At 38.6% G+C, this 22,035-nt stretch overlaps 2 protein-coding genes across 2 annotated transcripts in view; both read right to left on the minus strand.

Moving 5' to 3' along the window:
- LOC124170132 overlaps nt 1-22,035 on the minus strand; it is a 60,092-nt gene that overhangs the window by 27,487 nt on the left and 10,570 nt on the right. Inside the window, exon 3 of the mRNA XM_046548827.1 lies at nt 19,769-19,856. The gene's annotated coding sequence lies outside the window, so the exon portion shown is untranslated. The remainder of the gene's footprint in view (nt 1-19,768; nt 19,857-22,035) is intronic.
- The window catches only part of LOC124170135, a 254,629-nt gene that overhangs the window by 3,853 nt on the left and 228,741 nt on the right, over nt 1-22,035 (minus strand). The window contains exon 2 of the mRNA XM_046548831.1: nt 34-1,476. Within this exon, the coding sequence (XP_046404787.1) occupies nt 34-1,305 (1,272 nt within the window). The 5' untranslated portion in view covers nt 1,306-1,476. The remainder of the gene's footprint in view (nt 1-33; nt 1,477-22,035) is intronic.

Raw genomic sequence — 22,035 nt, forward strand, 5'->3', positions numbered from 1 at the left:
GTATAAGTGTGAGAAATGAAAAGTAATACTCACCCTCGCCTTGGCTAGCAGTGTTGGCATCATGTGGTTTGAATACACGGAGAAGAGGAGAGGGTGGTACTCCTGCAGACAATCTCTTCCTGTTGTGGATCCATAGAAAGCGATTATCCAAGGGACAGCAGCTGCGAGGTGACATACTCTTGCCAATTCCGTCCTCATATCCAATGCATCACCGATCCTACCATAAAATACCTCTCCCCTCTTCTCCTCCTCCGCCTCTTCTACAGCCCTCATCCACTCTCTCTCACGTTCCACGTCTCCCTTGCTATACGGCCTCCCCTCATTACCAAATACAAATTTCAGGGCTAATTGAAAGAGGGCCCAAGCTAACCAAGAACATACATCAGTCTCACTACCCCATGCACCCAAATACACCGTGTCACTCTCAAAATCACAAAATGAACATACACCACTCCCATCCCCCTGAGTCCCATCCAATTCCACAACCTTCTTCTTCATCCTTCCAATGTTCCATAAATCGCAGTCCACCATCACCTTCACCCGATCATCCCAACACAAACATTTTATAATACACGCAGTGCGATCATCTTCATCGTACATTCCCTCATACACTCTACGCATTTTATCCAATCCATTTCCAAACACAAAAGTAGTCCTACGCAACATGGCGTCCACACACTCCTGTCTAGCTGCGACTGGATCCAATTGTGCTGGACTGATTGCAGCCTCCCCTCCTAATTCAAACCTTATAGAAGTAACATCTTCCACAGTCGACGTCACCGCCTCTTCCAAGCATCGCAACAATGTGTCTCGTCCACACACTTGCGTCCTGAGTTCCTCCAACGATGAAATCAGCTGGCACATAAGCGATTTCATCTCCTGCCTCAATGCGTCCACAGAGGACTTCAGAGATTCAATATCCTGATTATTCCTAGCTACGGGTGTAATATGGTCATTGCTTCTACTGGATGATGACTCCAGGCGGTGCATCATCACTTGGTCCCTCCTGTGAACCAATGTTACCAACTTGAGAATGAGGGAGCGGTCCAATTCTTCTGGGAAACGCCGCACCATCTCCTCGGCAGAAGAAACTACGTTCAATTGAGAGTCATCCTTAAGATCTGTGTCTGCCCCTCTTGCAAGCAGCTCTTCCACCCAATCAGCCTTCCCAAGCCTCACACCAACATGCAGGAGAGTTCTTTGCCGCAAGTACCGAACATCCACTTCTTCCAGTAGCTCTCTATTCTGGAGAAATGATCCAGTCAACACTCCAGCAAAGAGTCTCTCCTCAACAAATTCCTCCATGTTTGTAGCAGAAACGTTGCTAGCCGATTTCAACGTAACAATGAAATATTTAATTGAATGTTTTATAGACTCAGCAGACAGGAAGGCACTAATGGAAACAATGCGTGGTGGCGATGGTCTGAGAGAAGTAAGACACTATCTCAGCATTTACGAGGAAGGATGAAATAATGACTGCAAAGAAACGGAATGAATATCAAATTAATACATAAAATAAGCAAGAGCAATAATTACATAAAAACTTATAGTAATGCTGAAACAAGAGAACTAGCGTACGTCTGACTTGAGAAACAAGTATTAATATACTATGCAACTCAAAATATAAAGACAAATGCACAGAAGTGGTATCTATCCAAAGCCATTACACGCACTCATCATTGTTATGATTAAACTTCAAATCCTCAGCCTACCTGAGCAATCTGATTATGCAAAAAGATTTGAGGGACGGTATTTACAGGACAGAAGAAAGCGAGAGCCTTATTAACTACCAAATACAGAATAAAAAGGAAATTTCCCTTCCATTCGATTCACTACTTAGTCACATAATAATTCTGATCAGTGAAGTAACTAGAAATATGTTTTGGGGGGTTTGGATGGCAAGGGGCTCCGACCCCCCTCTGGGAATATAATTGAAAAAAAAAAAACACAGGCCTGGACATATATTTTGAATCACTTTGACACTAAAAATTAACTCAACGCAAATGTAGCAATTTAATTTCTGAACTGGAAAAATATTTTAAACAACTTTTTATTCTCTGAGGTTATGTGGGATTACCTGTTTTTGTGGGATTTTTTGGGTTGGCATCCCATGAAAAGGAACCCTCAACCCTCCATAGTTATGACACAACTATTATAAAAATTCATAGCTTTAGAAAAACCATGGAAACCTATAAGAGATGACTCCCTGGTGAAAACTGCTGACTAGGTTATAACGAGATCGCAAAATTTTATTAATGAATCTTAAGTTTCAATAAGCCCAAAGATAGGCGAGTTGTAAATATTCAGCCTATCCTTTTAAAAAAATAAGTGATTGTTTCCTAATTTAAAGATAAAATTGCCATAATCACCAAAATAAGCCTATTTCATTTGAAAAGTGCCTTCCCCCGATGAACTAAGGAAATCACTGCTAGAATTAGCAATAGGTAAATAAAAGATAGAAAAATTTAGGCATCGTATCAATAGGTATACATTGATCAACCACCCTTTAAATATGCATGCACTACCATCATGAAGATGTATAAATTGAAAAATATTTTTCTGAAATTATTATGGTATATCCGTCACAGTAGATGACTGATTTAGTTGTATGTGGATTAGGAAATGGTAGATCATTATCTGTGTGATATCTTTCTCTTCTCGGATTGCGAAATGGATATAATGTGATGCGTAATATGAATAGAGATAAGGGAGACATCTATGGGGAGAGGGAGGTAACATTGACGATAACTCTCACATTCCTGACATGCTCACCATGGTTACGGAGTTGTTGATAAGTCTTGTCGATTTCAGAATTCTATTTACTATCACATCGCTTAAAAGAATTTAGCTCACTGGGTTCATATCCTTACTTTTCAACTTCAGCGTAATGTTTTCAGGGTATTGGGAATGTTGCTAATTGCATTAACTGAAAGAAAACTCTAGGTCACACTACTAAGAATTGACTATACATATTCAGCCAGACATTCTCAATGTAGGTGACTCCATTTTCAGGATATATTTGTTTGAGTACCCTTTCCTTGCTGAGAAAGTTCAGTTTTTCAGCTTCTCTTACGTAATTCAATAGTAAAAATGGACTCATATGATTGAGAAAAAGCTTTTTCGAGGAACGTAACTCTCACTGAATATTGCAAAGGAAAATAATCAGAAAATCAATAACAATATTTTCCATCATTTACTAGCGAATCGACTGTCCAAAATTGTCTCTCTTTTCATGAGCGTACCTAGCTGAGGGCTGGAGGGGGCAACTACACCCCTAAAAGCGTAAAAAAAATATAGATAAGACTGAAAGTAATATAAGATTTGGTTTGTTCCCGGCGAACAAACGAAGTCAAGTTCTCTCGGGTTTTGCACCGGGTCAGGTCCTCCACTTCTCCTTCCAACGTTTCAATGGGCAACTCGCCAATCCAATGATTGGATTCCTGAATCCCTGAAGACGATGGGCGAGTTGTCCATCGAAAAAAATCCATGGAGAAATGGAGGACCTGACCCGGTGAAAAACCCGAGAGAACTTCACTTCATAAGACTGAAAGGTTTGAACAAATTTTCTGTAAAAGGAAAAGATATTACAATAAGACAGGGAACTTAACTAAAAATCATATTTAATATATAATATAACTAATAAATCCATCTCATAACTCACATAAAATTATAGCTGTATTCTTATGCAAATAATTATGAAAACTAATAAATCGCTCTCATGATTTTCTTAACATTTTGGTTTCACTTACCAATTCTGTGATAAAATGTTACAACTTGAACGACCACAGCTTGCCCCCTTCCCCCCTAGTTTTGATCCAACGTACCGCCTTGATTTGAAAAAAAAAACTGACATCAGGAACTCGTAATACATGGGCTGTTTTTTCAACAAGGGATGGGTCACGAACAGAAAACGAGGTGATTGCATAAAAATTTCATAGCTAAATGTTGAGCACACATGCGGAGTTCTTAGGACAATTTAGCAATTGGTCATGGCTGTTGACAAGCTTTAGTACTATACCATCTTCATTGCTTGTTGCTGCCAATGACTTATAATGAATGATGCCTTTGTCAATGAAGCTCATCGCCCGTTTGAAAGCACTTCCCTCCAAGCCACACCTTTATTTCAGCGCAAAGATGGAAAACACATGACACTAGGTTGACATTACACGGCGGCCTATCGAAAACATCCCACTTGAATTGCTAAAGGAGCGGTTGATAGGCGGCATCAGCAGCAGAAGTGAGATGACGGGCGTTGCCATGGACGAGAACACTTCCTGCCAACTAGCCCATTATTTTCTTTTAAATGGGAACGGAAATATTATTTCAAACTATGTTACACTCTAGTCACGGTGAAATAAAAAAATTCTCTTCGATCGGCATAAAGATCAAAGCATGTCAATGATGAAGCCATTTGACCAGTTTTATGGTTCTCGCTCCACAGTTCACCCTCGGCAGGAGAATCGAGTGACGCAGTGCAGAGAACGAAATTACCGCTAACCTAAAACTTACAACTTTCGGTGAGAAATGACTTGAGCGTGTGGTGCAGAGGATGCAAAGTTGCCTCCCAATCCACGCAGCACCCGCTTGTACATTGTGTGGTGTTTTGACTGAGGGATCAGAGGGTGAAAGAAAAGCACCCTCGTACTTTCGTTTGTAACAATCAATGTTTTGCCATATTTAAAAAAAAGGCTTTAAAAATCAAAGTTTAAAGGCTAAATAATAAAAGACGAATTTATTTCGCTTATTTATTCCTTTTTTTGATGCATTCTATTCATGTGAGGTCTCTCAGACCGTTAATTGTATTCAGTCAGACATTTACAGAAATCCATTAAAAATAAATGAATCACAGTGCCTTAGTCCTGCTATATAACTCAAAAACAGCTGTAGTGATTTGGCTAATGCTGGGTTTAAATTGTTCACTCTCTTGATGTTAATTAAAATGTTGTGTATCCTTCGTTATTAAGGCCTACTTGTGTTCTTTACAAGCAGTTGGAACTTAATTGCAAATATTAAAAAATATAACAATGACAAATAATTTATTTTTCGGGGTATTTTTTTACATTAACCCCAACTTGGTTGATTTTTAATGGTTGAAATATTCTGAATTTATGTACCCAAGTATAAATAAATATTTTTTCTACCAATCCAGACTAAATTTTACCCATATGAAGATTAGAAATGTTGTTGCTTAACTTAAGGCAGTTAGGGGTAGTTTTCCTCCTAAAAGAATAAAAAGCGCACATCAACAGAATACAGATTTTCATGCAGAGGGTGATATTACCCTAATCCCAAATTTTATGTAGATTGATTCAGTTTGAAAAATTGCAAGGTATGGCACTTTTTTAAGCTTCATTTTGCGCATTACATTGCTAATGCAGTTTGACTTCCATTTAAGTTTATTCACAAAATTAATCCTTTTTTTATAATCATTGCAAACTTCATCTGTCATTATTTATTCATAACTTTAGAACGAGGAAACTTTCTCAACTTAGTTACGCTCATATCGGTGTAAGCCATCTATTTTTTATCATAAGATAGTAATATTATGTAGTTTCACAAGGCAACACCATTTACCACAAATTGCTCGACAACTTTCTTTTCTTTGATTATTTGCCACGCCGAGGGGAAGACGACCTAACTTGGGTCATCAAATTGAATCAAATGCACTACGAGCTACTTTACAAGACAACAGCATTGATGACCAACGAGAGACAGATAATAGTAGTATTCACATTAGTATGGCTGAATTGGTTTCTAGAATGACTGAAAGGAAATTGGATAGGCTATAAATGCAATGAGTTTGTGAGCACATAAAACACAACAACATGGAGCACGACACAATTAAATTGAGCGGCTCTGCTGATGCAGGGCGCCAGTGATCGCTGAACGAATAACTTTCAACTGCGATCCACAAGTAGACTATAGTACCAACAAGCATTTGCATCATTCCATGTCAGTTCATCCAGGCGTGAAACCCACCGACTCGGATTTTGATGGAACTTGACAAATGATCCTTCTATGTACAAATAAAACAGTGTAAAATATTCCTTGGCTATATCATCTTCTAGCTCCTATTTTACGCCCATTTGAAGATTGGGTGAAACTGCAGTTTTTCAGTGAAAGCGGTCTCCAGAGGCACTTGTACCAGCAGAGGGAAATAATTTGCAACGGCCATACTTTTCATCTAATTCTTATGAAAATTTGCAGGTTTACTATAGACGTCATGGGGACTCCAAATACTAATTGAGAAATATCCTAAGGGACACTGAAAATTCTCTAAACGGATGTTTCATACGATTTTAGAAAATTTTTCATAAAAAACATGATTCTATAAAACACCAAATTTTGAACTGAGGCAATATATGAATCAAGCTAAACTATTTTTTCTAATATTTCTTAAGATTGATCCACCACCATTAAAAATAAAATTCATTGCTTTTTGCTCGCTTTGTTGATAAAAAAATTTATGCAAAAAATTCATTTCCATTTCCCTGGTAGTCAGCCTTGTGTCTTCCATAACGTGCGATGGAATGGTAGTGGTAACTGTTTTCTATGTCTGAGAAAATATTCATGACCTATATCTAATACGTAATCAGTGCAAAAATTCAAACATTTTGAAAGTGGAGATTGTTTTCCTCCTGATTAGAAAAATGCATATTTTTTTTACCTAGAATATTTTAAGGAATTCATAGAACTAAACCCCTCTATGCTGGAGATAACTTGACTGTTGTTTGTAGAACACATATTTTAGACCTGAACATGGTTCATTGCAAAGAAAGGGAAAATGAGCTGAATAAGCTCTGCCACTGTAACTAACGATACAAAGTAGTTTTCTCTTGGGAGGTAGGTATTGCTTGACCTTCTTCTACCCCACTTTGCCCTCCAACTTTGGCAATGTCAACAGCAAGTTCTCTTCCAATAAGTTTCATAGTTAATATTTGTTTCCATATCTATAAACCAGGTATGTAATACATGTAAGGAAAATATTTGGACACAATGTGTTCTTTCTGTCTCAGTTAACAATCATTTGTCATTGTCATGTTTTGATTTACGATTTAGGCAGATGCCTTTATAGTGGTCCAGTATCAAGAGCCAGGAAATTAAAGTCAAGGAGAACGTAGTGCACAGAGTGCCATGAAACTAGCTTCACACATTTAGCGAACCTCCTAAAATTTGAAGAATGAAGTGCATTAGAAATACAAGTGATTAAACTCAGGAGTGGATTGAGTTCTGGACTTTTATTGAGAATTTGTGAGCACCATAAAACCTACCTCTTAAAAAAAATATACAAGACGCATCAAATTATTTGCTATAATCCATTTCGATGACGTAGGAAAAAATAGTAAATCACTACAAACAGGAACACCAGCATTTTCATTCAAGTTAAAAAGCATACCAGAAATTGTTGGAGGAATCCCAGGAGAAAAGATATTTAATTCATGCAGAGAAAAAGCGGATAAAGACACACACAAAAGAAAACTATGGCATTGGAGTAGTGGTGGATACATACGCAGGGGGTGAACGCCCACCCCTACTGCCTAACATTACGGAACCACAGTTGTAATTTTTTTTACATCATAACATAGCATTATCTAGTACGTGTATCATTAGTTTTAAATGAAACTTTCTTAAGCTTTGCACGTCACAGAAGTAAAGGTAGCTCAAGAAATATTTCCTGCCCCCCTGCTCGAGTTTTTTTCCTGTAACTGCAACTGCATTCCCAATCCCCAGATTCCCAATTCCCAGAGCTAATCCCGATTGCAGGCAGTGATCACAGTATTGTAGATTTGGACAAAGAATCATTGAAAGAAAAAGCATTGCAAGAAATAAATTCATCATTCAAGAAAATGGGCATGTCTCCTTTAGAACTCAATGCAGTCGAATCCTACAGCAAATCAATATATGTATGCTGAAAGGAAACAAAAGTTGGAAATGCTACTTTGAACGAAAAGGTTGGCAAAGTATTGGATAAAGATTTCCTTTCACAGCATGATGCAGAAGTTCTTGATAAAGCGAGTGATATGGATGCACTAGTCGGGACATTAAAGGAAAAACTAGTGACATCAGGATGTCTGCGCAAGATAATTCAACTACTAACACTGATATCGACTTCGTGGAGTAGGAAAAGTATCCACAGAATTTAATGTCAATGACTATGCAATTCGGTAAGCTAGGGAACTTCTTAGAGTGATAGGCGGGAAGGCAGCTTTTCACGAGAATAAAAAATTGATTACCATTGAACAATGGGGAAAAATAAGGATTATGCGAGGTAAGAATTTTGGAAAGATAAACTCAATATTTGCTATTGTTAGGCCCATAATGTTCGCCGCATGTCAATGCATGCAATGGATCTCAACTACGGCAGATTGGGGAAAACTATCTACGTACCAATTAGTAGGTCACTAAGCGAATACCTACGTAAGATAGATTTTCAATTAGCAATGAATCTTTTAAATCTTACTGGGGAACAAATAAATGTATAAATATTTACAAACGTTGATTGTATAGTTTTTATTAATAGCAGTTTTATTTACCTGCTCGCTTCTACTCCACTCATCGCAGTAGTGACGAAGAAATCATTGTTTACTCAGGAAATCAGCCACCATAAGGGAGTCGACCCAAAGTAAACTGTCGTATTGTGCCTTCTTAAATCTCTCTTAAATCAATTTGTCCTCGAGGAAGTACTACAAAGCTGGTTGATTATTTTTACTTCAATATCTTGCAATGAAAGGTCTATCGCTCTATTCCCTTAGGGAAGTGAATGATGTACCGTACGGTGACGTCAGAAGGCATTTCAGGTCATGTTAGGACTTCATGCGATATTCAGCACTTCTAATTAACATTTTATGACATTTGTGTAGTACTGGGAGAGTTTTGGCTTATATATTCGGACTCGTGAGAAATTTGTCTTGTCAATGAGACTTACTAGCATGATGAGTAAAATTCATGCATGTTACCCATTGCATAATTATTTACCTGCTTGCTTCTACTTCATGCATCATGGGAGTGACGAAGAAATCAGTTTTTCAGGAAATAAGTCACCATACGTGACTCCACTAAAGGTAAAATGTCATATTATTGCTTAATAAATCCCTCTCAAGTCAATTTGTCCTTAATAGAACTACAATAAAAAGCTGGACAAAATCATTCGAGTTCAGACATTCATTCATAGAGTACCCATTAGATTGCATAAATATCCACGCTTTCTGCTCTCTTGACGGCCATTGTTGTTTAATTAGTTGTCCCTGGATATTCAGAGCAGATTGATGGACATTAGCTGACACTGAGATTTTTCTTACATCAGCTAAAATTGAGCACAAGTCGAAGAACCAGCGTTAATCACCCTAACGTGTTTGGTTAGATTTGTGGTGAATATATGTTATAATAAAACAGGAAAAACATAACACTCTCTTAAACATGCATACTGTATGGGTTATTTTGGTGTTTAGTTTGGTGAACTAGATAAATCATGGGTACTGCATTTTGTGTGTAAAACATGTACAGAACGTCTGTGGCAGTGGACTGCAGGAATAAGGAATAGTCTGAAATTTGGTGAGCCAATGGATAGGAGAAAAACCAACAAATGATATTGACGACTGTAATTTTTCCACTGTAAATGTTTCTGAAATCAATCAAAACAATCGCCAAAAGTGGACGTACCCCGATTTACCTTGAGCTTGACGCTGGTTAGAAGAGAAAATTCAGAAGAAATACCGATATTACCGACATTACCAGTTGTATAGGGAGTCGAATTTGAGCTATATGAACACATTTCCGATTCTTCTGATGACGGCGACAGTGACTGCGATGGGTATCAACAAATCCACAACTATTTAATCAAGATGAACAAAGCAATCTTGATAGAGTGATTGAAGGAAGCACACTAACCAACAGCCTCAAGGTTGCAGGATAAGAATTGAATGGAACAAGGTATACAATTTACTTTAAATCGCACGTAAGGGATATATGCTATCCTTCTCTACTCAAGAAAACAATCTCACATTCTGTTTAGACATCGAGGGTCTTCTGGAAAAATGGTAACACCATGATTCGTTCATAGATAACTCCAAGCATAGCTTACAATACGTACTTCTTTGCAATGGTAACAAGTTTGGCTCAATACATAACACTTACTCATTCGTCTAAAATGAAAGACTAATATGATAAAATAGCACTCGTCACAGAGAAGATGTAATACCAGGTATATTGCTGGGTGATTTGTGTGCATTTAAAAATGAACTTCCTTCTTGGGCATCGAAGTAGCAACACAAAATTGTTTCTTGTGCCCCTGGGATAGCAGGCACAGACGAAACCATTGAATTGTGGAGGAGTGGCCTTTGAGAGAAAACTTGGTTTTGGGGCAAAAACATTATTAGTGGGTCTTTAGTTGAACAAGAGAAAATTATCCCACAGCCCCTACACATTAAACTAAGATCTGGACAAGGATGGACAATGCTCCAGCTGCATAAGAACAATAATGCCCCAGACAAGTACGCAAACACTTAAAGCTGGCACGTTTGAAGGTCAGACAACTTACAATGGATCCTGCTTTTGTCAAGTCAATGAATGAGATTTTAAAAATCAGCTGCCGCCATTTCTTGAAGAAATAGAATACAATCTGGGAAATCGCAAAAGTCAGAATTATCTTGAGCTGGTAAACAATACGCTCGGTAACTAAATCAATAGGATGTTATGTGAGCATTTAAGTTCATTACCTACACAGCCACTTTGACTGTTTTCCTGTCAGGAGACACAAGTGAAGAACAACGCGAGAGACTTCAATCAGATATCAAAAAAATGCAAGATGGGATAATGATATGATTGCAGATTCATGACGTCTAGTGGCACTTCAAACGAGACTAAATGAACTAAGTTCAACCAGGAAAATTGCACAAAAGAAACTTCCTCAGTGATGAATGCAGTTTTCTCTATTTTTCATTTCAATATGCTTTAATTCCGTAAGAGAGCTAGTATTTCTGTTCAATTGTTTTATGACTCCATGATGATAGTGGGTGATTTAACAGCCCTAAAATTAAATCTAGTCAATATATATTTTGTGGGTTTTATTATTAACATGATATACCCTCTCATATAATCATGTTGAAGATTTTTTACATAAAAAATATGTAAGTTGACCTAAAACTTATACAACTTTGATAATATTCATGATTTATGCCAACCACATAGGAACTATACTGGAATCAGTATTTCACCAATAGGGCACCTTACTATTTCTTCTTTAATGCCTAAATCGAAAGATTATTTCTCCTGGAGTACGTACTTCATGCTTTCACATTTTTAACTTACGACATCTGTTTCGCGATTAAGTGAAAATTTTCAAGCAGGCAAAAATGCGACAGCTAAGTATGAATGATGGGAAAAGCCTGTGTTACCTCACTCTGGTTCAGGCTGCCACTGTGTGAGGCTACCTTGGAGCAAGGCTATGAGCACCGCCATGACGCAGGCTGCTAGCAAGTATGATGTATAGTGGGACAATTGATTTATTTAAACAATTTACTCGGTCAACGAGCTAATGCATGAAAATTAAGGAGGTCATATCACAAGAAATAATACAAAAATTCTCATTTCATAATCTTGCGTAGCTTTGCATTTATGTTATAAAATATCTTTTGGGCTAAAATTTTCGTTACTTTCATGATGCGAATATTAAAGCAATTCCCTTAATTATAGCAAGCTTCCTCAGAAAAGATTTGGCAAATAGATTATTTAGACTTTGCAATATTTTTCTAAACATATTTCACGAAAGTAACATGTTTAAAGTTTTTGCTGACACTTCAGGGCAAGCGGGGCACACTGGGACAACTCAGATTGGGGCACAGTGGGATGCCGACTCACAGCCCAGGTACTTTGAACTTTTAATCTCCGTAATGTAAATGCACTCAAATGCTTACTTTATAAGTGTTTTAGCTCTAGATTGATGCTTTTGGATTTGAAGCAAAATATTTAAATGTGACAATGTGAGGACAAAACCACATAATGACAAGAGCAAACCCCAAAAGAAAAGTAGAGCCAAATAGTTAGTGAAATAACAGTATAATATAAGTGACTAATTAGTGTGAAACCCGATCGTATGCGACAATTTGTCTAAATTTCCTGAATCCCACTACTGTTATGCTCTTTATAAAGAACAGCTTAGTCGAATTTGAACAGCTTAGTCTTGGCCAGAAGAGAGCTTGAGGTAGTGAGGAGAGAGTCTCATAAACATTAGTTGCTGCGAAATTTCTCCTTTCTACAGGCCAGCTCAGCAAACATTCAGTGATTTGCGTGAAAGTCAGCATAGCAGGAAGTTAAAATTTATTTTTCCAGAGAAATTTGTGGTAAGAATATTTGTAGGGAATAATCTATTTAATTTAAATTATTCATTAATTAAATTTTTGAGATTCATAGCTTATAAAATAAATTACCACCATAGAAACTGTGACTTAAAACTGCAGCACGACTGCACCATAGACTGTCTCACACGAAAAAATTAGCATCTGAGTTTGCTCAGAGAAATGGAAAGAAATACAGTGTCCTCATTTAACGTCGTCACGCCTAACGTTGCTTCACAATTAAGTTGACCAAAAATCGAAAGCCTTGATCACCTAACGTTGCCAATGCTTCGCGATAATGCTGTTCATATTATGGGTGACCAAAAATAATTAACAGCAAATAGGATGCTAGCGCATCTGATTGACGATTTTCGTTCGACAGAAAAGGTTAGCATGGTAGCTTATGTTAAATCTTCATCTGAGCAAGTAATTATTGCCTCATTTACCCATTATCCGTATATTTTTCTGTTTCTAACCAAAAAATATGTCTACGAAAAGGAGTGACGATGCTGGCAGTTCCACGGATGTGAAGAAAAAACGGAAAACAGTGACGTTAGAACAAAAACTGAATATTAACATAAAAAAACATTATTAAAATAAGTGAACAAGGTGCAACTGCTGCAGGATGATTGTAGAGAAATTGATACCTCACCATGATTGTGGCAAGGACACAAAGACAACACAACTGAGTGCGCTGGTTGCCTTGCACAACAAATCATGAGCTCAGAAGGAGATTAAAGACTCTACAATATACAACAGCTTTAAAAGGGCATGATTTCATGTTAATAGTGTCGATGAAATATCAGCCAACTTGACTAGTGATGACAATACAATCAGGGTTCCCACTCTACCTGAACAATGAAATTCACGGCTTTTTCCAGGTTTTCACGGTTATTTTTCACGTTTTCACGGTTTTTTTTAAGGTTTTCACGGTCTGAATTTTGCTAAATTCACGGTCCGTTGATAAGCCAACAATAAGAAAATCACTGGCCGTATATCAACAGAAAATTAACGTACGCGAAAAACGCCGTGAATGTTAACGCCGCAATGAAAAGTGATATCTGTTATGACGTGATCTATCGATTGCAAAATTCAAGGCCGACTAAAGGACCAGCCCAACCGCGCTCTTGCCCGGATGCCGAATACCCTTCGGACCTTCTTCCGTCCGGACACTCGAGGTCCTTTTTTAATTCCTCGCTGAGAGATTGTTTTTTGCGCACGTTATTATTACTGCACAGTAACCGAATTTCCCCCACCCCAATATTTCTTATATAACGGAAAATATTTTATTTAAATTGTTTATAGAATATAATAAATTGATTCTTTCTTATTCAGCGGAAAATATTTTATGAAAATTGTTAATAGAACATATTAAATCGAAAAACAATTTCATACACCGTATTAGTACGAATCTAAGACGAACACGATTCTAAGACTACCCTCCTTTTTTGGAACTCCACTAGGGGACAATTTTTCTTTATTAATAACGATACGATTATAAAATGAATGCGGAAAAACGATCAATGCTTAATTTTTTTTGCTAGATTGCCTATGTCCCAGGAAACGCAGGATTTTGGCGAGTGATTAAGAAATTCATTAAAGGTTTCAAAACAATATTTTAGATAATAACAGGAATAGTAGTACTTTATCTAGACACATACGTCATATTGTTGATTCGACCCATATCTCTTTCAAAATTCTGAATGTTTGCTCTCCACTCGGCATTTACACTGCTATTATGGATTTCAGCCAGATGTAAAAATTCTTATCCATCAAACACCATTTCCAGTACACGTATTCACGAGAGCAAGGTGCATGTTGTGCCTAAAACAACCGCATTCGCCGGTGCAGTGACTGGTTGTGAGATGGATCACGAAGGCCAAAAATAGTCAATTACTTGAATTGTTCCTGTCTAATGAATAAATTTATAATAATACAATTGAGGTAGTGTGTAAAGCGTGAACAATTTTGCGTTAATCGTCAGCGGCACGCCCACCTGGATCTTCGCCTTCATATCTCTACTTGTTTTCTCCAGGTAGCTCACTCTACCCCCACCCCTACACTCATGTGCTAGCGGACAACCCAAGGCGCTCTGCAATATTCACGCGCATCTAGCCCGGATTCTTTTCTTCATGTTCAATTATTTTCAGTCCATCTCTTAAAGTTTTCAAGAGTTTCTTCGGAGGGGCCATGGTTGGAAGACGACTAAAATTAAACTAGTGAAAATGACTTTATTAAACCCACATGGAAAACACTCGGTGGTTCGAAGTCCAGCCACCCCGGAAAGTAGGGAACCAGTACGAGGTGAAGTTCGGAACTGATGCTATCGCGTACGGGGGTACGCAGAGCACACTGCAGAGGGCGAAGCGTGACCATATGACTGCGCCATGAAATTTTTTACCCTAAAGATGCCCATTCTTTTCTAATTAGCGTAGCACCAGATGATCAGATGAATTTGGATTGTTAGTAGGGAGAAACAAAAATCCTGAGAAGATATCCCTTCGTCAGTAACTCTGACAAGTGAGACTACACCCATGTCTCGTATAGCGCAATTTCGATTAGCGCAATTTCGATATAGCGCAAATTCGTTCCTTGGGGAAACATTGCAACGCAGTGTAGCCTAATCAAATATCTTAAACGCTCTCGTGATAAAACGTGAACTTGCGCTAAGTACACACGAAATTTCTATCATTTTACGCATATTAATATTATTGCTTGCCTCAAATCTTCTTTTTTGTTTATGTGTTAATCGAAATCCATTGCTGTGCAATTGCCAAAAGTATTACTCGTCATTGGGTCCAGATAGCCGGCCTACCGAAGTAATTTATCTCGTCTCCTTAACAGAATTACTTAATTTAGATCATTAATTAAGCGTGGGGCTAGTGGAAATGGGTTTTTTTTAAGCAATACTGGTTGAGACGTGATTTTTGCCGTCATAGATTATCGGGCGATTGACTTCCAGGTAGAGACTCCCACTAAAGCTTTCAAGGTCATCGGTATTCACGGGGGAGAAATGGAGCGGTGGCAGAGTTGCGCATGAATAGCGTCAACATATAAGAGGGTCCACTATAGAGTCTCAAACACAATAGCTTCGTTCCCTCCCCGCAGTCGTAGGCCCTCTGCGTCTCAAGAATACAGTTCAGCAGTAGAAGGTGATTTCGATAGAGCCATGCAGAGTAAAAACCAAGAGAAAATGGCAAAAAATAGGAATGCGGGTAGAAAAATCAAGAAGTTATCAAGAAAAACCATAAACCTAGAAGAGAAATTGAAAGAGGTCAATTGCTTTGAAAATGGAGAACGTCAAAGCGGTATTGCGCGGAAGTTTAAACGCACGATGCCTTATTCTGAATAAAGACGAATTTAAAACATCAGTGACCTCAGCCGCAACAACTTCAACCAAGCGGTCTACACATACGGAAAGTTCATAGTGAATCAGTAAAAAAGAGACGAAAGTGGTAATCGCTCCGAGACATTTAGTGAAGCTCCGGTTGGTTCCAGAATTTAAACGGCAAGGAGGTATTTTCAGTGCGGCGATATCAGGTGAATCTGCAAGTGTTGATAGCGCAGTCACCACAACATTTTCTGATGAACTCCAAGCTGTGATTGAAAGTGGTTCCTTTCCCCCTCAACTAGTTTTTAGTGTTGACGAGACGTTATTCTTTTGGAAAAGAATGCATTCTCGTTCATTCATTTTCAGGGAAAGAAAACCTGGGTCAGGTTTCAAGGCATTTAAAGACTGTCTCACGTAGCTGCTGACTCGGAGGACTTCAAATTAAAATGATTTATCATTTATAAACTCCGCTAGCTATGAAATGGCCTTCAAAGTAGCATTTGCCTGTCATTTCGATGAGCGACAAAAGGGCCTGGGTGACACAATAGTTGTTTTTAGACTGGTTTGAAAAATCGACAACTGCCGGCAATGCATTACGAACCCCTGAGATGGCAGATGTTAGCCCACCCGCACGACAGGAGGGAATTTCAAAAGCACGTAAGAATTTTTTTTAACGTGAATAAAAGTCTTCAAATGCGTGCATACTATCTTTAAAGATGTTTTAAACTATAAAAATTTATATAAATAATGTTTTCTAAGGCTATTTATGGGAATATATATGTTTTAGAGGAAATTCAATACCCAAAACCTATGCTACCAGGAACGCATCCCTATCTTCCCAATGTTAAAACGCTCTCGTATAACGCAAATTCGTATAGCGCAAAGACCCCAAGGAACGCATCCCTTGCGCTATACGAGACATGGGTGTACTAGTAGTAGTATAGCTCGTAAATTGATAACTGATAACAACCTGGTATCATGTTTTCGGAACAAAATGCCGAATTAACTGCCGCAAGCTCAGCTACGAGGATATCGCGTTTCGCCAAAAATCACCATCGTATTTTTCCATCTATTTCCTTGCTTAAAATACGTCATGTGTGGTCTCGTTTTTTTTAACGGGCAAATTACTAACATTTCAATCTAATAAAAGCATAATAGCAATTACTGAATATCATTGTTAGACACCTTTTGGGCTAATAGGTGATTCATGCAGCAGTTGACCTCCATAAACTGGGAACTTCGAAGCAGTTAGGCTGAAAAAGGTCAGCTGGTGAGAAGAGGGGGGAGCGCGAAACACGTTTCTATTGTTCTCGTGTAACTCGATATTTTTTCGAAGCTAAGGTCTTCGTAATAAGATCCCTGCGCGAGTTGGGACCTGTTTTTATTTTGAAGAAGAGGAAAGCGTCAGAAGGGGGGAGGCGAATGGTGAATGGAGGGGGATAGGGTTCTTGGGAAATGCGCTAATGTTACTTTCCCACGGCACTGAGCTTCTCCCAATGGTAGTTCCATCTCTTGGGGAGGATTCCAACTACGTGCTTTTCGTTATTAGCCATAAATGACACATTGTATTTATTTCGTCTCATTTTCGTCAAACGATGGATGCGGGAAAATTCTGCGTCGGAACCGCGATCTTCAAACGATCAATGCGAGAAACAATACTTCGGGGAACGATAGATGCGGGAAAAAATTAAATTGTCTATAAGGAACTTTATTTGGGACCAGAAACGGCGAACGATCAATGCGGGAACGATAGATCGAGGTTCCACCATATAACTTTCTTTTGAAAGCGGCAGTGTAATGACTTCTTTTCTCTGCTATCGTAATACTCTGAAACCAAAACTGAATAGATCTCTAATCAGAGGCAAATCATGTTCCCTTCTTACCATTGCTCTGGGAAAAATGGAACGACTATGTAGCATAATTAATCGTAGAGGGCGTAACTTGGTGGAAATCCATAATATCACGAATACAAGGATCAAGGAAATAGCAAAGTTCTTGATCCTTGTATTCGTGAGACTATGTAGCAGTTTATATCGCGACGGCATTGAGGCTTTAACGACACAAACAAACAGCATTACCTTAGATAGCACAAAGCGGAGGAACTGGATCACCACCGACAGTAAATAACTCCACACAAACTTTCCGGTTGCGACGTAAAACTGGCAAGTTCCAGGTCGACGCATGCGACAATCGTGTAATGCTGTGTTGCCATAAGCGGAAATCTTCTCTCGTTTTCTGGACCGCAATGCGCGAGAATTAGTAACGTCACGCCGAAAGCTCGCTGTCACCCGGTTCAAACGCAGGGAGCGTAGTGTCCACAGCGCATGGCAGGTTGTCAAGGCTAGCGGTCTTCCAGTCATAGGATTGAGGGTGTTGAATAAACGTTCAAATTTTTCGACACAATGGCCATCTAGATTTATTTTCGAAAGTGGTCGCTGCAGCCAGTGGGAAGGCTAATTGGGTGGAAGGGGGACTAAGCAGTGACCGAGGGAGGGGAAACCAAGCCATTTGAGGAAAGTAAACAAGCTGATGAGAAGTGGTGTCATATTTCAGGAGGGGGAGAGAAAAGACCTGCGCTGGGGAAAGATGTTTTTTTCTTCAGGCAACATTCGTTCCCACGCTTTTCTGACCCATGCGACCGCATGCGACGATGCTCGCCACAATAAATAGAAGTGCGCTAGCTACGAACGAAGATGAAAATTTCTGGGAAGGTATTATTATCAAGATTGAGAGATTTTTAAGGTTTTAAGACGAAATTCACGGCTATTTCCCGGTTTTTTCACGGTAGAGGAAATTCACGGCTAATTCACGGTTTTAAGGTTTTCACGGTTGAGTGGGAACCCTGACAATATACAATGAGAGGAATCTTCTATGGACAAATTGTACATTTTTAATAGTTTGTCAAATTATATTCATGTGTCATGACAACTGCGGTAGAGAGTGTAGAAGACCTTTTGGATTAACGCCTAGAGGAATATGTGGATGAGAAGAACACAGTAAATGAAGAGGCTCCTTCAGCTTTATACCAAGACACAGTGTTCGCTCATTACACACTAAGAAATTGCTTGTTAAGAGGAAATTATATTGAAACAATGATTCATTAACTCCAAATATATGATAAATAAAGTGCGAAATGTCAATGGACAAAGAAAGCCCAAGCAGATGAAAGAATTACACTTTCCTTCCAGGAAATGCATTAAACAATAGATAGCTTCAATGATTCCTTATAGCAAGTAGCACTGAAATGTCGCTGCCAATGTAATTATTGTCTATGTATGCAAAATCTTCTATTAGTATTCTCAAATAGATATATAATATGTACTAATTCCCTCCCTCAGTTTGTAAGTACACTTTCTGTTTTTAACATTTTCCCCGCAAATTATGTAGTTAAGGTGAAAAATCTCCCTTTCCCACAATTTGAACTTTTTTCCTGAGCCCCCTATAAAAGTGTAGATAAGGTGTTTAACTGTATATTAAATGCGTACCACCATAAGTAATACAGGCCAAAAAAATTTATCATTTAAAAAAGCAGACTCATACCAATACTATCATCTGTCAACTTTTTACACTCAATCAATTTATAATATTTCAGTATTTTCTCCTACTTCATGTGCCACATGAAATCCAAAGTATTATTGTTCGGGGAAAAAAGATCCACATAGCACTTGTGACAAGCGCTTTGATTGGCAAATCAAACTTTAGAATGGCTGACATAGAGATGGAAGAAATTTTCCACTCGGCTACTCAAATGCCTGTTGCAAGCCCCGAGATACTTGTAAACACAACTGAAGCTTACATTTCCTATCTCATTCTGTAATATATAAAAGCCACAATAAAATGATGGCATTTAAACAATGTCGGATGAACTTTTTTCCCATTATTATTATACAATGAACTATGCCAAGAGAGGCAGAGAATAGAAACCATCCAAACACCAAAACATTCACGAGCCAACATGAACATAGCCCAGGATTTCCTCAACAAACATCAAGGGCACCAAGAAGGTTCAATGTTTAATTAGTACAAAAACTAAGGCAAAAGAGAGAGTGCAACTGATCAGTTCCATACACTAAAACACGAAAAATAAATCCATAATTAAACCCACCCACTTGGAGATTGTAGAGGAACAGACAGGAAGGCTACTCTGGATGTTAAGTCTTGATGAACACAGCTCAATTTAACATGGAGGAATCCTAAAATACAAGAGAAAGTCAACATATATTAATAAAAAAGGGATTCACAAAGACATCCACAAAGGCAATACTTCATCATACAAAAAGCTGAAAATACAGCCATGTTACACGTTGTCATCGTACAGTGAGACCAAATGAGATAGTGTGATAAAATTGAGACTACAATGCCATCATGTACCCAAATGATAATTGAAGTACAAAGTCAATGCAGTAAGGTTTGGATTAATAAGTAATGAATTAGACCTCTGTGACACAGTTATGGCCTAAACTGGGTTATTTCACTTTCAGTAAGAGATAATTCCTAATTTCGAATCTGCACAGAAACCGCAGTATGTCAAATAATAAAATTATTTCGCCAAATAAACTTCTAACATTACAATAATACCACAGAGGAGTTAAAAATGCAATTTGAAAATGATAGCTGATTGATGGTAAGCACGAAAGTCTACTTGTGGCGTACATAAATATCATAATGATATGAAAACGTTTACCCTATCAACAAATTAGCATCGCACACGGTACACTATTAACTATTATTCTTAAGCCTGAATCACACGATCATTTCTTTTCGTCGCGAAAGTGATCACTATCGAGATCACTTTTCCCGTCGCAATCACTCTAGTGATCATTTTTCTGAATCACACGGTCACTCCCGCCGTCGCCTTTCGCATCATTTCCGATGTCACAGCTCGTTGTCATAGGACCCACATCACAAAATTATATAGCGTGTTTGTTTATTTATGTCGTTCCCACAATTGTCAAATGTGGCGCTGCAATCGCTCCGTAGGGGAATGAATTCCGATTGGCTGATATGGGGTTTTAGTGACGGTTTAAGCGACGGAAAAAGCGACCGGACGAGTGATGAAAAATAGCGATGGGAATCCACATCGCGACCGCGAAAAACAATTGCCCCCGACAATCATTTTGTGCAGTAGTCGCGATAGTGATCACTTTCGCGACGAAAAAAAATGATCGTGTGATTCAGGCTTTACATAAAACTAGTCAGAAGAGATTGAAGTCGCTTATAAAAAACAGGCTAAAACAAAGGCACGTTTACATAGCAACAATGGCTAAAGTGTAATGCAATGTTTACAAAAATCAGAAATTTATAAACATGAAATACCCTTGATTCTAAAACAAACGGTTGTCTGTGCATAATGAAGGTCACAATAAATTTGCAACAAAATATACTCGAACTCGGAACAAAATGTATTGCACAAATATAAAATTTAAAGCCCCTAAAAATCCATAAAAAAAGTAACACATTACATTAAAATGGCTGCCTCAATGAGAAGAGAGAGTCAATGCAATATTCAAAGAACAGAACTTCTAAGCTCGAATAATCCATAATTGATAGAATTATACTACGTCCCCTTGCACAGTATGAATGATATCTTTGACATAAACAATGCTGAAATTGCAATACAATTTACTATGAAGAAACAATTAAGAACCGATTCATCCTTCGAAATACAAAATAACTGTATGGCTGCCGGATGCTGTCTCTTCATATTGAAAGCACTTACCTAAGCATCCCACGCTCTCTCCGTCCCTTTCCTCTGCTTGCACCTTACCTGCACATCCCTCTGGTTTCCGGTCGCTCCTTTCCCACCAATAGGTACTGCAACATCAGCGACCTACGAGCCTCACACGCCACGGCGATGGCAACGAATCGGAGAGGTGAATGCCGATCACGTGGGGACGCCTAAGGTGGACTTGGGAGGGTAAGCAGCTTGGCAGCGGGGAGTCAACCGCGGGATGTAGAGAGAGCAACATCAACTTGGGGATAAATAAAAGAATGGTCTTTATCTCACAAAATCTTTCAATTCTGTTCCCTGTACTTCCTCTGACGGACCACTAGCGGTCTTAAATCTTACATTGGTGTCGGAAGTGTCGGATTTTAGTCAGAGGAGGATACATATCAGAAGATAAGACCATGTCTTCTCGAATCAGGGGCCGTATTCTGTATTTCGTCGGTGCCGCACCGGTCGGTTTCCCTTTCAAGCCCACCGACTGGACATCAAACCGTACCGACAACGGATTCCGCACCGACGACGACACTTTCAGCGATTCAGTAAGGTCGTCGGTTTCAAACCAGTCGGTACGGTTCCCTCCCCTTCCCAAACAGGGAAAATCCGAATATATCCGAAGTTTCACGTGTCTCCACCAATGAAAGAAG

This window comes from Ischnura elegans, chromosome 13, assembly GCF_921293095.1.
Source record: "Ischnura elegans chromosome 13, ioIscEleg1.1, whole genome shotgun sequence".
Classification (NCBI taxonomy): domain Eukaryota; kingdom Metazoa; phylum Arthropoda; class Insecta; order Odonata; family Coenagrionidae; genus Ischnura; species Ischnura elegans.